Source organism: Equus caballus, chromosome 22 (assembly GCF_041296265.1).
Source record: "Equus caballus isolate H_3958 breed thoroughbred chromosome 22, TB-T2T, whole genome shotgun sequence".
NCBI lineage: Eukaryota > Metazoa > Chordata > Mammalia > Perissodactyla > Equidae > Equus > Equus caballus.
In genome coordinates this window covers 21,157,987-21,171,480 of record NC_091705.1, presented here as the reverse complement: position 1 = coordinate 21,171,480, position 13,494 = coordinate 21,157,987, and the positions used below count along the sequence as shown (strand labels likewise).

The following is a 13,494-nucleotide window of genomic DNA, read 5'->3' as shown; positions in this document are numbered from 1 at the left end:
AAGACTTTCCTCTTTAGGAACCAGGAATTCCGCACTCACAGAATGCAGGGTTGGGCTGGCCTTCTGTGGAGGTGGAGTCTGACCAGGGTGTCCTTGCAGAGGATAGCAATAACCCAGGACGGTTTCTGCTGAGTGCCAAATGCGGGGGCAGACTGTCGGGGCTGAAGGAGTTTGGCGGGGTAGAGTCAGGGGAGTTGAGCGGTTGTGGGCGACCCCCAGAGGAGCAGGCCCAGGGATGGGCTGTTGCAGTCCTGCCTGGCTTTGGTATGCATCCAACCTGTGCACCCTGGCCACCAGGGGTGTTCCAGTGCGGCCCGGCTTCCGTTTTTGGTGTCCGAGAGGGCGACGTGGACAAGGACTTCGACATGCCCTTCGTCTTCGCGGAGGTTAATGCCGACCGCATCACCTGGATCTACGATGCCTACACCGGCACCCAGAAGCAGAGTTCCTCGGATTCTCGCAGCGTCGGCAAGTACATCAGCACCAAAGCGGTGGGCAGCAGCTCTCGCGTGGACGTCACTGAGAAGTACAAGTACCCAGAAGGTAGGAGGGGCGCTGACGGGCGGTGCCACCCACGGCTTGATCGTGGAAAGACAGCTTTGAGGGTGGAGAAGGGAAAATTCCTCCCGTTCCTGATGCATTCTCAGCCAGTTCTGCCTGAAAGGCAGGACCGCTCCCCAGGCACCTAACACCCAACTTCCCAGACTATTTCCAGTGGGGACAGAACCATCGCAGGCAGACGCGGTGCTGGTGGAAGTTTGGGGCAGGGCACAGGCAACTGGCAGTCCAGCTCATCTCCAGCTGTGTCCCTTTGCCAGTTGCACAACTCGGGTGACAGCACTGTGACTGAACATTACGGGGAGAAACGGCCCCCATGAGAGGCCCCAAGGACTTTAGGAGAAATGTCTCAGTCAGTCCACTCCCCTAGCCTCCAAAAAATACAAGCAGGAAACACTATCTGAACAAAGAAATAGACACAGTCCCCGCGGACATGGGCCTGTGCCTGTGCGCATCAGAGGCCTGCGAGGAGCCAGATGAGGTGGGACTATGTCATGAGGAGAACCCCAAGTCCCTGGAATCCTAAGCATCCTCGTGAATGCTGGTCCTCCTGGAGTCACCTGGCGGGCTGGTTGCTGCAAGGCCACCTTTAACCCAAATTACTTTTGTTGTGCTATTTCTGAAGTTGCTTTTAGACTCAGCAACCTCTCTCTCTGAGGATCCTCGGTGGTGATGGAGGTTCTGCACTGGAAGGGGATGCTCATTTTCAGAAACAGCCAGAGTAAATTAATGCTTGCTCTGGCAGGTCACAGTCACTCCTTCATGGGGTCAACATTTCACTCATTTTTTTTTTTTTTTTGAGGAAGATTAGCCCTGACTAATATCTACCGCCAATCCTCCTCTTTTTGCTGAGGAAGACTGGCCCTGAGCTAACATCCATGCCCGTCTTCCTCTACTTTATATGTGGGACGCCTACCACAGCATGGCATGCCATGCCAAGCAGTGCCATGTCCACACCCGGGATCTGAACCAGCAAACCCCAGGCTGCCGAAGTAGAACGTGCGAACTTAATCACTGTGCCACTGGGCTGGCCCCTCACTCATTTTTGAAAGAGTTGTTTCAGTTGATCCTCACAGTTGGTTCTGAGGGGTCAAGAAAAGTGCTCTCTAAAGGTGCCCTCAGTGCCCCCTGAAGCAAACCCTAAATCTCTGGGCACCTGCTGACTTTGGTGTTGGCTGCATTTTACGAAAGAGGAAAGCTGAGCGCAGGAGACAGGGTCTGACTCCACGTCCAGGTGGGTGACCCCTCTGAGTAGTGGTATCTGTGGACATTTCGAGGCATCTCTCTAGGGTAATGAGATTGGCGGCCTCAATTTGGCCCCCATCTGCCTGTGCAGGATGTTGCCGCCGTTGGGGTCAGATGGCCCTTCTCTCAGTCAGTAGACACGTGCTGAGACCCTCTTCCAGGAGTCTGCTCCATGCCGGGCTCTGGAGAGGCAGTGAAGAGCACTGCCCATGGGGCCCGTGTCCCACAGTGCTCACAGGCTGGGGGGAAGGCAGATGTACGTCAAGTATTTTCCACTTGTCATGATGTAGAGACAAGTGTTGGGGCCAGGGAACAAATAACCCAGGGCAGGAGGTGAGCACCAGTCCTCCCACTGATAACTGGGTGACCTTAGGAAGCATTCTTGGCATTTCTGATCCCTCGGCTCCTCATCTGTAAAGTCAGAATAGCAGTGCTGACTTCAGTAGGATTTTTTTTAAAGATTTTATTTTTCCTTTTTCTCCCAAAGCCCCCCGGTACATAGTTGTATATTTTTAGTTGTGGGCCCTTCTAGTTGTGGCATATGGGACACCACGTCAGCTTGACTTGACAAGCAGTTCCATGTCCGCGCCCAGGATTCGAACTGGCGAAACCCTCAGCCGCCAAAGTGCAGCGCGTGACCTTAACCACTCGGCCACAGGGCCAGCCCCTTCAGTAGGATTTACATGAGCTCGTGTGCATAAAGCACCAAGGCCAGGGCCTCGTACATAGTGAGGACTCAATAAATAGCGGTGATTTTTATCAACTTGAACATCTGCAGCCTCATTGGAATAATGACCTCCCAAGGTGACTTTTGAAATGCCCTGCTTACATGGCTGTATGATTCTGCGGGCTTCCCTACCTTACTGTCACCCCTTGATTCTGCTTCTCGGGGCTCTGGCTGTCCCACCCAAACCTCCTAGCGATGGAGAGTGGCCAAGCTGTGGGCAGGCTGGTGGCATCCCCATAGGATTCCCAACACTGCCCAAGCCTCTGCGTGACAGCAGGTGATCACCCTGCCTCTGCTGGCCAGTTCTCCTTATCTAATGATGCCAGCTTGTCCCTGAGGGCCCCAGGGAGAAAAAGCTCATAAAATGGGTTGCTAAGCATTTGTGCAATAGCAACATCAAGGAAGAAAACAGCAGGAAGCTTCGTTGTGAGTAAGCCCAGGCAGGTGACCTATATAGGTATCTAGGCTCTGAGCCTCGTGTGCAAACACGCCTGCTTCGAGCTCCTGGGCCCAGAAGGCTCAGCTCGCTGCACAGACATCAGCCGTGGGTGTGGACTTACAGCTTGGCAAGAGAATGGGAAGGCACCAGAAGGAACCCAGCCCACCGGGAGCTATCAGCTTGGGTAATCTGGCTGCCTGCCTCGTTTTCAGTAGGGTGTGTGGGAGGAGGCTTGGACGGTGGGTCTAGACACCTGGCAACTGGCCTCCTGTGTGCCTCTAATCCCCAGATTAGACAGACGCTTGGACCAGTTGCTTCTCCTCTTAGGGCCTTAATTCTAACATGATGAGCCTGGATGAGTTGGACTCTGAGGTCTCTGCCATTTGTTACACGTAACTTATGGGAAAGGCCTGGCTGAGTTGTAAAGTCCGTAGACTTTATAGACTGTAGGGCCGGCCCGGTGGCGCAGGGGTTAAGTGCGCACGTTGTGCTTCAGCGGCCCAGGGTTCGCCGGTTCGGATCCCGGGTGCGGACATGGCACCGCTTGGCAGGCGTCCCACGTATAGAGGAAGATGGGCACAGATGTTAGCTCAGGGCCAGTCTTCCTCAGCAAAAAGAGGAGGATTGGCAGCAGTTAGCTCAGGGCTGATCTTCCTCAAAAAAATAAATAAATAAAACAAAAATTAAAAAATATAGACTGTAAAGTGTTAAAGGCTTACAGTGAGTCACCTGGTGTTTTAGAAATTTCACAGGTTGGTTGGGGAAGGTGGGGGCAGTAAGCAGGGTCTGCAGATATAAACATGGCAGTTCTTCTTTGTGTGCCTCTGTCTGTGTTCCTGGAAGGCCAGCACCTTCTCCCTGACAGGGGGTCTGTCTACGGGTCACCGCGGGGATCCCCACGTGGACTGTGTGGTCAACGTGGCTCAGAGACTTAGAGTTGGTTACTCAGCTCCTGGTGCCCAAGAGCCATGATCTCCAGGGCACATCGGAGCCACTCCCCAGGGGCTGTTTGTCCCATCACATTCAGTAGCACGCAAAAGCTCAGTCGGAGTCGGAAAACCCATCCTTTGTGTTTCTTTTTTTTTTTCCTTTTAAAGATTGGCACCTGAGGTAACAACCGTTGCCAATCTTTTTTTTTTTTTTCCTGCTTCATCTACCCAAACCCCCCCTCCCCGTACATAGTTGTACATCTTAGCTGTGGGTCCTTCCAGTTGTGGCATGTGGGATACCGCCTCAACATGACCTGACAAGCAGCGCCATGTCCATGCCCAGGATCCGAACCCTGGGCCACCGCAGCGGAGCGCGCAAACTTAACCACTCGGCCACAGGGTCGGCCTCTCCTTTGTGTTTCTAAAACCTGAACTGTCTCAACAATTTAAACTTGTCATAACTTGGAACCATACCAACCATGCAAAGTTCTCGTCAACTGACGCAGACAACGGTGCCACTTCGTCCCTCAAAGCGCTTTTGGAAACAAGGCAGAACAACACAGTAAAGCAATTTGAAGAAAGTTTTTAATGAAGTCAATGCTACATCATAAACTTGTTTCAGGTTTTTTTGCTTATGAACTCTTTCTAACCTTTTTCAGCTCAATTTTTATTTATTTTAAAATTAACTGTTCTTTAAGTCTCACAGGAGACTTTTTATCAGAAAAAAAAAAGAAATCTAACCTAATTAGTCTAAGCAAAATATCGAGCCGTATGGTCTAATTTTATGCAGGTCCTGATGAGGCTTGCCCCGCAGCTCCTTGGCAATTTAGAGCTGATGGAGAAGCACCAGAGACCAATTGGTCCGCGAGCCTTGTGTTAAGGAGGATGAAACAGAGTCCTGGAGAGGTCGGACCTTGCTCAGATCAGAATCGTTTTGCGAGCAGCAGCGGAAGCCTTAGTCCTAGGCTGCCCTTCCAGGCGGGGCGCTGTCCTTTGTCCAGGTTGCCACCGCATCCCTGAGATGCTTCTCTCTTTTCTCGTCACACAGGTTCCAGCCAGGAAAGACAAGTGTTTGGAAAGGCTTTGGGAAAACTTAAACCCCGTGCCTCGTTTGGCGCAACATCTGCGGGAAGCGTCGAAAGTGAGGAACAGACGCCCAGCATCTCTGGGACATTCAAGGTCGCTGGCATCCTGGAAGTAGGCAGAGAAGTCAACCTGGCCCTGTTGCTCAAAAACCTGACGGACGACGTGAAGATGGTGTCTGTGAACATGACGGCCTGGACCATCGTCTACAATGGCACGCTCATACACGAGGTGTGGAAGGACTCCGTCACGATATCCCTGGATCCCAAAGAAGGTAACTCATCCTGGAGGCTGTTGGGGTGCCGCGCATCTGGGTAGCTGATATCCCGGGGCTGGAGAGTTCCTATTGGAACTGACTCAGCCGACTAGGGAGCAGCACATGGCCTCTGTGGTTAAACCTTGGGCTTTGAAGTTTTGAAAGTTGCTGTCATGGTGTACAGCACAAGTCAGGGCGGTGCCAACCAAAATCCTTTGACACCCTGGGGGAGGAAGGAGGGAAGCTTTGGCAGTTAATAGACACATGCAATCTCCCTTATGGATATATTCCACTCCACACAGTGTGCAGAGTTCTTCCTTATGTATGACCTCAGTTGACCTTCTTTTTTTTTTAATTTTATTTTTCTTTTTCTCCCCAAAGCCCCCCGGTACACTAGCTGTGTATTTTTAGTTGTGGATCCTTCTAGTTGTGGCATATGGGACACCGCCTCAGCATGGCTTGATGAGCGGTGCCATGTCCTCGCCCAGGATCCGAACCGGCGAAACCCTGGGCCACCGAGGCAGAGTGTGCGAACTTAACCACTCGGCCACAGGGCCAGCCCTCAGTTGACCTTCTTAAAAAAACAGATTTCAGTATTCCCATTTTACAGAGGCAGAAACTGAGACTTGGAGAGATTGTGACTTGCTTAAAAATTAAGTGCTGGGGCCAGCCCAGTGGTGTAGTAGTTAAGTTTACACACTCTGCTTTGGTGACCCCCAGGTTCGTAGGTTCTGATCCTGGGTACTGACCTACACAGCGCTCACCAAACCATGCTGTGGTGGCCATGTTGTATGGTCGCACATACAAACTAGAGGAAGACTGGCATAGATGTTAGCTCAGGGCAATCTTCCTCAACAAAAACCAACAAACAAAAACATTGAATGTCATAGCCAGTAAGGGGCAGTGCCGGGGTCTCGGTCCTAGGTGTCCTGATTCTAAATCCAGTGCCACCCCCCCTTCTTCAAGGTTGTATTGCTGCCACCCCTCCCATATGCCACCCTCCACCCCACCCCCCTCCACCCCACCCTACAATGAATCACTTTTCAGGTCTGACCCTGGAAGGGCTGCAATATACTCCAGGGTCTTGAACCCTTGCCCAATGTTCCCCTCCACCTGCCAGGGGGTCAGTGGAGTCTCCTGGCTCCTGATGACAGGGATGGGTTTTCTTGGAGGTTGGAGAATTTGGGAGGAACAGTGACTCCTTGCTCGTGGGTAGCACAGACGGGAAGGGAGCAAGGTGGAGCGGAGAAAGGCTGGTGCTGTGGAAGGGTTAGAATGCAGGTGTGCCCACATTGGCAAAATCCTTCCAGCTGTTATGAAAAGTTTGGACTTAAAAGCAGAGTAACAAGGGCGGGGTGGCTATTTGCTTCACAGAGGGAACTAATAAGTGTTTAATTACACAGCCCGTCTTGAAAGAACTCTGTCTGCAGAGAGACTGAGATTGCTGCACCTGTCAGAAGGCAGCACCCCCTAGCAACCTGTCTTCGGGCAGAATTTTGGCAGAGATCTTCCCCATACCGGAAGCAACTGCCTGGCTCTGACTTACCTTCAAAACTCAAGGGAAGAGCTATTTTTATAGGCCAAAAGTAATTCACGTGAGGGACATCGCTTAAAAAATAACGTACTTCTGCAGCAGGGTGAAATAGGAAGAGGGGAAGAGGCAGGTGAAGTGATCCTGGAGGCCAACACTGTCACCTACTTTCTGGGGGACCCTGTTGAGTACCCTTCCCTTTCTGAGCCTCCACATTCACTGTCCGAGTGGGTCAGACCAACTGACGTAAGGGCCGGTCGTCTCCACATTTGCGGCAGCCTGGCAAACTCCTCCAGCACTGAAAGCAGAGGCAGCATCCCCCTCACAGTCTTACCGCGAAGAATACATGACCCTGGGTGCTGGGCAGCCCCCGCAAGCCGCCAGGCATGGGCGCATGAGGGAGAGGAGGCCGTGCCCTGGACCACAGAGGAGAGAGAGGGCCCTGTGGCCTGCGGCATCCCAGATGGGCCTTGAAGCTTGGGGAGGAGCCAGAGAGGTGGAGAGAAGCTGGGGAAGGCATTTCCCTCTGAGGGAAGCGTGTGCGTGGAAGCGTGGAGGTGACAACATGCCTATTTTGTCAGAGGAACCCTGAGAGGTGCAGAGGTTTTTATAAGGAGGAGGCGAGTGGGGCTCAGTGACGCAGGGCCAGGTTGAAGGGTCTGGACTTTATTCAACGGGAGATCTTTGAAGTGACATGGAAGAGGAGTGACGTGATTTGAGGGAAAGAAGCTACTTGTAAAGCCTTGTCTGACTGGTGCATGTGGATGGCTTAGAAACAGGAGACATCAGAGGTGCGAGGTGGTTGGGATGCTGTTGCAATAGAAGCTCAGGCTATTGGATGACCTGGGAGGATCCTAAGCACTTAGTCAGCCAAGCCTGGCTTCCCTTCCTAGTCATGATTGTGTTGTCATTGTTATTGTTATCATCGTTAGGCAATCAGCGAACATTGAGACGCTTCCCTGCCTCTTAGAAGGAAACTTGCTCTCTGACAGTCTCCAGGATGGGGAGGAAGCATCAGCCCCTACAGGCCCATGCTCCCAAGTCTGACCAGCCAGCCAGAGTCCTGGTCTCTCTCTCTCTCTGGCCCTTGCTCTGCAGCCTGCCCAGAACAGGCGCATGTTTCCCACAGGGCCTGGCCCAGGGAGGGCTCAGGCAGGCCCTGGGCTACAGATATTCCCGGCCAGCTCACACTGCTTTGGCTTGGCATCAGCTCTTAAGGTTTCAGAAGCCAACCCCACTCCCTCTCACTCTGCTCCCCTGGCTTCTCCTGCCAGAGAAACGGCATCCCGTGAAGATCTCATATGCTCAGTATGAGAAGTACCTGAAGGCGGACAACATGATCCGGACCACAGCCGTGTGCCAGGTCACCGACGAGCCCGAGGTGGTGGTGGAGAGGGACGTCATCCTGGACAACCCCACCCTGACCCTGGAGGTAAAGGGATGGTGAAAGGGTGCCTCCCCAGCCAGCCCAACCCGTGCAGGCCCTGCCGACCCCTGAGCCACAGTCGCAGATCAGAGGGAATGCCCTTTCCTGCTGAGAGGGGCAGAGAACGGAGCCCAGCTCAGGTCCAGCCTCTGCCAAATGGATGGGACAAGAGTTCTGGCTCAGACCAGTGTCCTTGCTTCCTGTCTGGTGAGATGAACAGGCACACTGCCCTGAGGCTTCTTTGGTTCTGGTTCCAGACCCCCTGGGGACATCAGCTCTGGAGCCGCTGGAGGGACTCTTCAGCTCACTGCCCGTCTCACTCAGCTCTGAGCATCTGCTGTGTTCTGGGCTGTGCCAGGCTCAGGAATCACAGGGGACCCGAGGGGTGGGTCCTGCCTTCAGGGAGCCCATGACCCAGGCCCCAGACAAGTTTGTGGAGCAAATCAGAAATGGGCAAAACTCACATGCATCTCTCCACTCTCTAGACCCCAGGGTTACAGAATCGTGGACCCTTAGGAGCCTAGTCTCCTGCTCCCATACCCTTCTGTTTCACGCATGAGTAAACTGAGGCCCAGAGAGGAGAAAGGAACAGCCAGTTACTGCCAGAGTCAGAGCTAGTCCTCAGGCCCTGGGACTCCCAGCCCAGGGCCCTTTCCAGGGCATCTGGGCAGGTCGGTAGCCAGTAATGCCATCTTCGCAGTGGTTGAGAATGAGGATGGTTCTGTCTCTGCTTCGAGAGCTTGCTTTTGGCTGCAGACTCTGCTCCCAGGAGCCCTGACATGTGAGGACTTGCAGGCCTGCAGGAGGCACCTGGGGCGCCTGCATCCCCCCGTCAGCTCCAGGGCCAGGAGTACATGTGCTGACTCCAAGCCTGTCCCTGTCCCCCAGCCCAGGGTGGAGGCTGCTACAGCCACGCAGCACCACTCTGAGGGGTGAAAGGCTGGCAGGCCAGGACAGGCAGATGGATGGGCAGAGGACCACAGGGTCCCACAGAGAGCCTCCTGGGTCAGGCTCCTCCTGCATCTGCTGTATCTGCCATCGGCCCCAGCTGTCTAGATAGCAGATTACGTTTTTCTGCCCAGTCATAATGCCACCAGCCCCAGATTTCTAGAGAAGCCAGATAGTTGTCCCTCCCTCCCTAAGCTGCAGGCGTTCCTGACCTCAGACAGGGCGCAGGGGGACCCAGGGCACCTGCTCCTGTGTGGACAGCCTGCGATTGAGCCCTTTCACTGCCCTGGCTGATCTGGACTGTGCTTCAGGGTGGGGGGTGGTCCCCACCTCAGGGGCTAGGGAGCCAGTGACCAGACGGCCAGTCTGGAGGAAAGCAGAGGGACAGTGGCTCAGACCTTGGGCCTGTAACCTTGCATCCAGGCCCCACCATTTATCAGCAGTGACACTGACTAAGTCCCTGAGTCTCTGAGTCTCAGTTGCTCCAACTCTGTTACGGAGATAATAAAATATTTCCCTTGTAGGGTGTCACTTCCTCAGGGAAGTCTTTCCTGACCCGCCTCCCAGTGAGGCCTGGTCCCCGGTTGCACACCCTCAGGGCCTGTGTCCTCTTACTTCACAGCATTTGTTCTAGATGAAATTATACCTTTGTGTGTGCAATTGTTTGGCTGCGGTCTCATAGCAGACGGTAAATTCCACGAGGGGAGGTGCCCCCCTGTTCTGGGCCCGTCACCGTCTCCCTGGTACAATATCTTAGAAGCTAATCAGCGTTTGTAAAACAGAAACAGGCCTGGAACAGAGCGACTTGGCTCCGAGCTTGCGTTCTTCCCCTGCCCACGAGGGTTTTCATTGTCCTTCCATGCTTATCCCCTGCGTGTTGAAGCCTCTCCTGCTTCCCAGGGCGTTTCCAAGAACCGTGCCCCATCTCTGTGCATGTGATGGACAGCCAAGTGCTGATTCCCGGTCCTGAGGCTGGGAAGGGATGCTAGGTAGCAGCCAGCTCGGTTATGAAAACATTCTGCATTTCAATGATCAGTGTTTAAACGAAGGTAGTTTTTCCCCATTGTACTCCCTTATCCAACGTCCTCAAACCTTATAGCTTTATCTCTCAGTCAACACTTTGCTCTGCATCTTTGCGATTTCCATATCAAGTCAGTTTTGTCTTTAAAGAGACCGTAATAACTTTAGAAAGGAAATCAGCATACACACAGGCTAGAAATGTGCCATTGAGAGCGTTCTTATTTAATCTTTTTAAAAGACATCCAATCTTTCTTCTTTTGGGCATCTTTGTGTGAATTTCCTCCTAACACATTCTGTCCTCTCCATCAGCCTCGGAGAATCAAGACATTCTTGTGTTGATTGAATGAATCAATGCAGAGCTCATTCAGAGCAGGGCACATATTTTTAAACTCATGAGAGTGATCTTTATGAAAAGATAATAATTTGGGTAAAATCCCATTATCTCATCTGGCGCTGATTGGCGGTTAGCACTGAGGACCTCAGACTGTAGAATCAGACCAGGAAATGAGAACTTTGTTCCAAAGGGTGATGATGTCCTCCACGTTGGCCCATGAAAAATGACAATCAGACACAGGGTCTGGTGGCCCTTACCCGCTGCCTTGGATGCAGGTACAGATTTGAGGCAATAGGACAGGGTGGTAAGCAGCAATAAAGAAAGAAAAACAAATACATGGAAATCTCAAATCGAATATCAGTGTGAAAAATATGGCACTGTTTCTGTAGCCTTGTCGCATCCCGGGGGCGTAGAATTATGCTTCCCCCTTCCAGTTATGTCATACCCTTACAGGAGTTCCGTGGGAGAAATTATGTATAGATCACGGTCTCTAAAATGTTTCAGTTATGCACAGATTTATTATTGCAGGCCTAGCAAGAAGACCAAAGGCTCTGGAACCAAGGAGGCCCTGGGTATTCAATCCATCTGAACCGCAGCTTTATTACTGTCAAATGGTTGCTGTGAGGATCAGGGGCAAGAGAAAGAAAAAGCAGCACCTATAGTGACCCTCAAAAGAAGAAGAAAAGGAATCCACCAGCCATATGATTTCAGTTTGCATTTCCAAAATGCTTTCTTGCCATCCCATCCGTGGTCTCTTTGGGTCCCTCCCAGCCCAGGGAGGAAGGCAGGAGGGATGCTTAGCCCATTTATCAGATGAGGAAGTTGAGGCCCAGAGGGGTGATACGTCTGCCCACTCATGGCTGCTCTTGGCCAACCACAGGTTTTTGTTTTGGGAGCAGGTTGTTTTCTGACTGGAAACCTGGGCTTCTCCAGCCCCTGACCAAGAACAGTGTGGTGCTGGAGCCCTGTCCAGACCACAACGTGCATGTAGGGAAACTTTGGGCTCCGGAAGTTTAGGACATCACTGGACTGGGGTGTCATCAGAGGAGACTGGCCTGAATTGATGTCCTGTGCAGAGGAGAGGGTCTGAGCAGGCTCAGGCCTCCCAGGGAGGGGGCCTCCAGCCTTGAAGGGAAGAAACAGGACCAGTGAGTGGGAGGTTCGAGGAAAGTACTGGGATTAAGTTCAGAACGAAACATTTCCCAACTCTCAGAGCAACCCCCAGTGGAGGTGGGCTGTCCTGGGAAGTGGGGGCTGCCCTTCCCTGATGAGCTGGGGAAAGGGCCTGTGCGCCAGCAGGGCAGTTAAAGTGCTGTCAGCCACTAGGATGTGCCACCTCTCCCTCTGAGCCTGGGCGTCCTGTCTGGAGCATGGGGATGATAGCGGTTCCCTAGGGACCCCTGCCTGGATGTCCCTGGCACTTAGGACTAAATAAATGGTCCTCCGTTCTCAGTGATATCTTCCGCATCACCAAGTTGCCCACCTGGCTGCCTTGCTCTCACAGAGCGGCAGGTGAGACAGCAGCTCGGGACCCTGACTCGTCAACCCCTCTCCCCGCAGGTGCTGGATGAGGTCCGGGTGCAGAAGCCCGTGCACGTGCAGATGCTGTTCTCTAACCCCCTGGACGAGCCGGTGAAGAACTGCGTGCTGCTGGTGGAGGGGAGCGGCCTGCTGCTGGGGAGCCTCAAGATTGAGTGAGTCTCAGGCCTGAGGAGCCAGTGGGAATGGCAAGAAGGGGGCAGAGGGGGCGTCCCCAGATCCCCCCCGGGCAAGGCAGACAGAGTTCCTCCAGCCTCGAAACTCAACAATCTGCATGTAGGGGTACACATTTGCATTGGGTTTTGGGTTCACCAAAGCTGAACTCCTGGGAAGGTCAGGACACCAAAGCTTGGAGCTGGTCCTCAGGGCTTAGCCTGTTTGGAAGATCAGGGGACCCCCACCTTCCCCTGCTGAGGGATAACCCAGGGCTGGAGGGGCCTCATAACCCAAAGTGGCAGCTAGAGGGAGCTGAGGGAGCAGTAACCTTGTCCAGCCCCCACCAGAGCAGGACTGAGGCCTCAGAAGGCCTGTCCAGCCTGAGCTCCGTGAATCTTACCATCTACTGTGTCCTTCCCCATCAGCGTGCCAGCTCTGCGCCCCAAGGAGCGGTCCCGGGTACGTTTTGAGATCCTGCCCACCCGGAGTGGCACCAAGCAGCTGCTTGCTGACTTCTCCTGCGACAAGTTCCCTGCAATCAAGGCCATGCTGTCCATCGACGTGGCTGAGTGAAGGGCTCAGGTGGCCCCCATACAAACTTGGGTAACACAGAGCAGGCAGGGCTCACCTGTGGAGTGAGCCCCCTGCCCATGCTGTCCAGCCTGGGAAACCCACTCCGTCCCCCAAGGCGGCCTGGACGTGGACCTCCAGCCTCCAGCACACAAACCCCCTCACTCTCAGGCTGGGCTGGCTTCACCCTGGCCCGTGACTTGATCACTTTTGCACATTCCCTGGCTGTTTCTCCCCGAGGCTGCCTGCTCTGTGAGCCCCATGGCACCCCCCCGCCCCAACCCTCACGCCCATCAATGCTGCAGGACAGAGTGGCACCTGACCCAGCGACCCTCCGAATGGATGCTCAGGGAGAAGACGGTCTGGACTGTTTGCTGATCCCCAGCCTGCAGTTGGGACATTCGTGCTACTCCCTCAGGCCACTGTGGAGGGGAGGGGATGGTTAACCATCTGTCATGGCACTCGCATCCTTATACGCAAAATAAATGTTAAAAAGCGCAATCGCGTAGCACCAACTTTCCAAGACTTCTGCTTTGCCTGTGGTGGTGGAGGAGGAGAGAGAGGGGCTGGAGCCATGTCCTTCTGGAGATGAGATGACCTTGGGGAGGCCTTGTTCTGCGTGATGTGATGTCCAAAGGAAGTGGGCTTGTTCTGTGTGGCTCCAGTTGCAAAACTAGGGAGATGTTTCAAGTTTAGGAAAACTTTCCAATGTGATGTCCCAAACTAGCTCAGC

The 13,494-nt window shown here is 53.5% G+C and overlaps 1 protein-coding gene across 1 annotated transcript in view; it reads left to right on the top strand.

Annotated features, from left to right (window-relative positions):
• Positions 1 to 13,262, top strand: part of TGM3 (transglutaminase 3) — a 40,289-nt gene extending 27,027 nt beyond the window's left edge. The window contains exons 9-13 of the mRNA XM_001497589.5: positions 298 to 543; positions 4,947 to 5,255; positions 8,043 to 8,200; positions 12,057 to 12,190; positions 12,617 to 13,262. Of these exons, the coding sequence (XP_001497639.2) occupies positions 298 to 543; positions 4,947 to 5,255; positions 8,043 to 8,200; positions 12,057 to 12,190; positions 12,617 to 12,764 (995 nt within the window). The 3' untranslated portion in view covers positions 12,765 to 13,262. The remainder of the gene's footprint in view (positions 1 to 297; positions 544 to 4,946; positions 5,256 to 8,042; positions 8,201 to 12,056; positions 12,191 to 12,616) is intronic.
• The last annotated feature ends 232 nt before the right edge of the window (positions 13,263 to 13,494 follow it).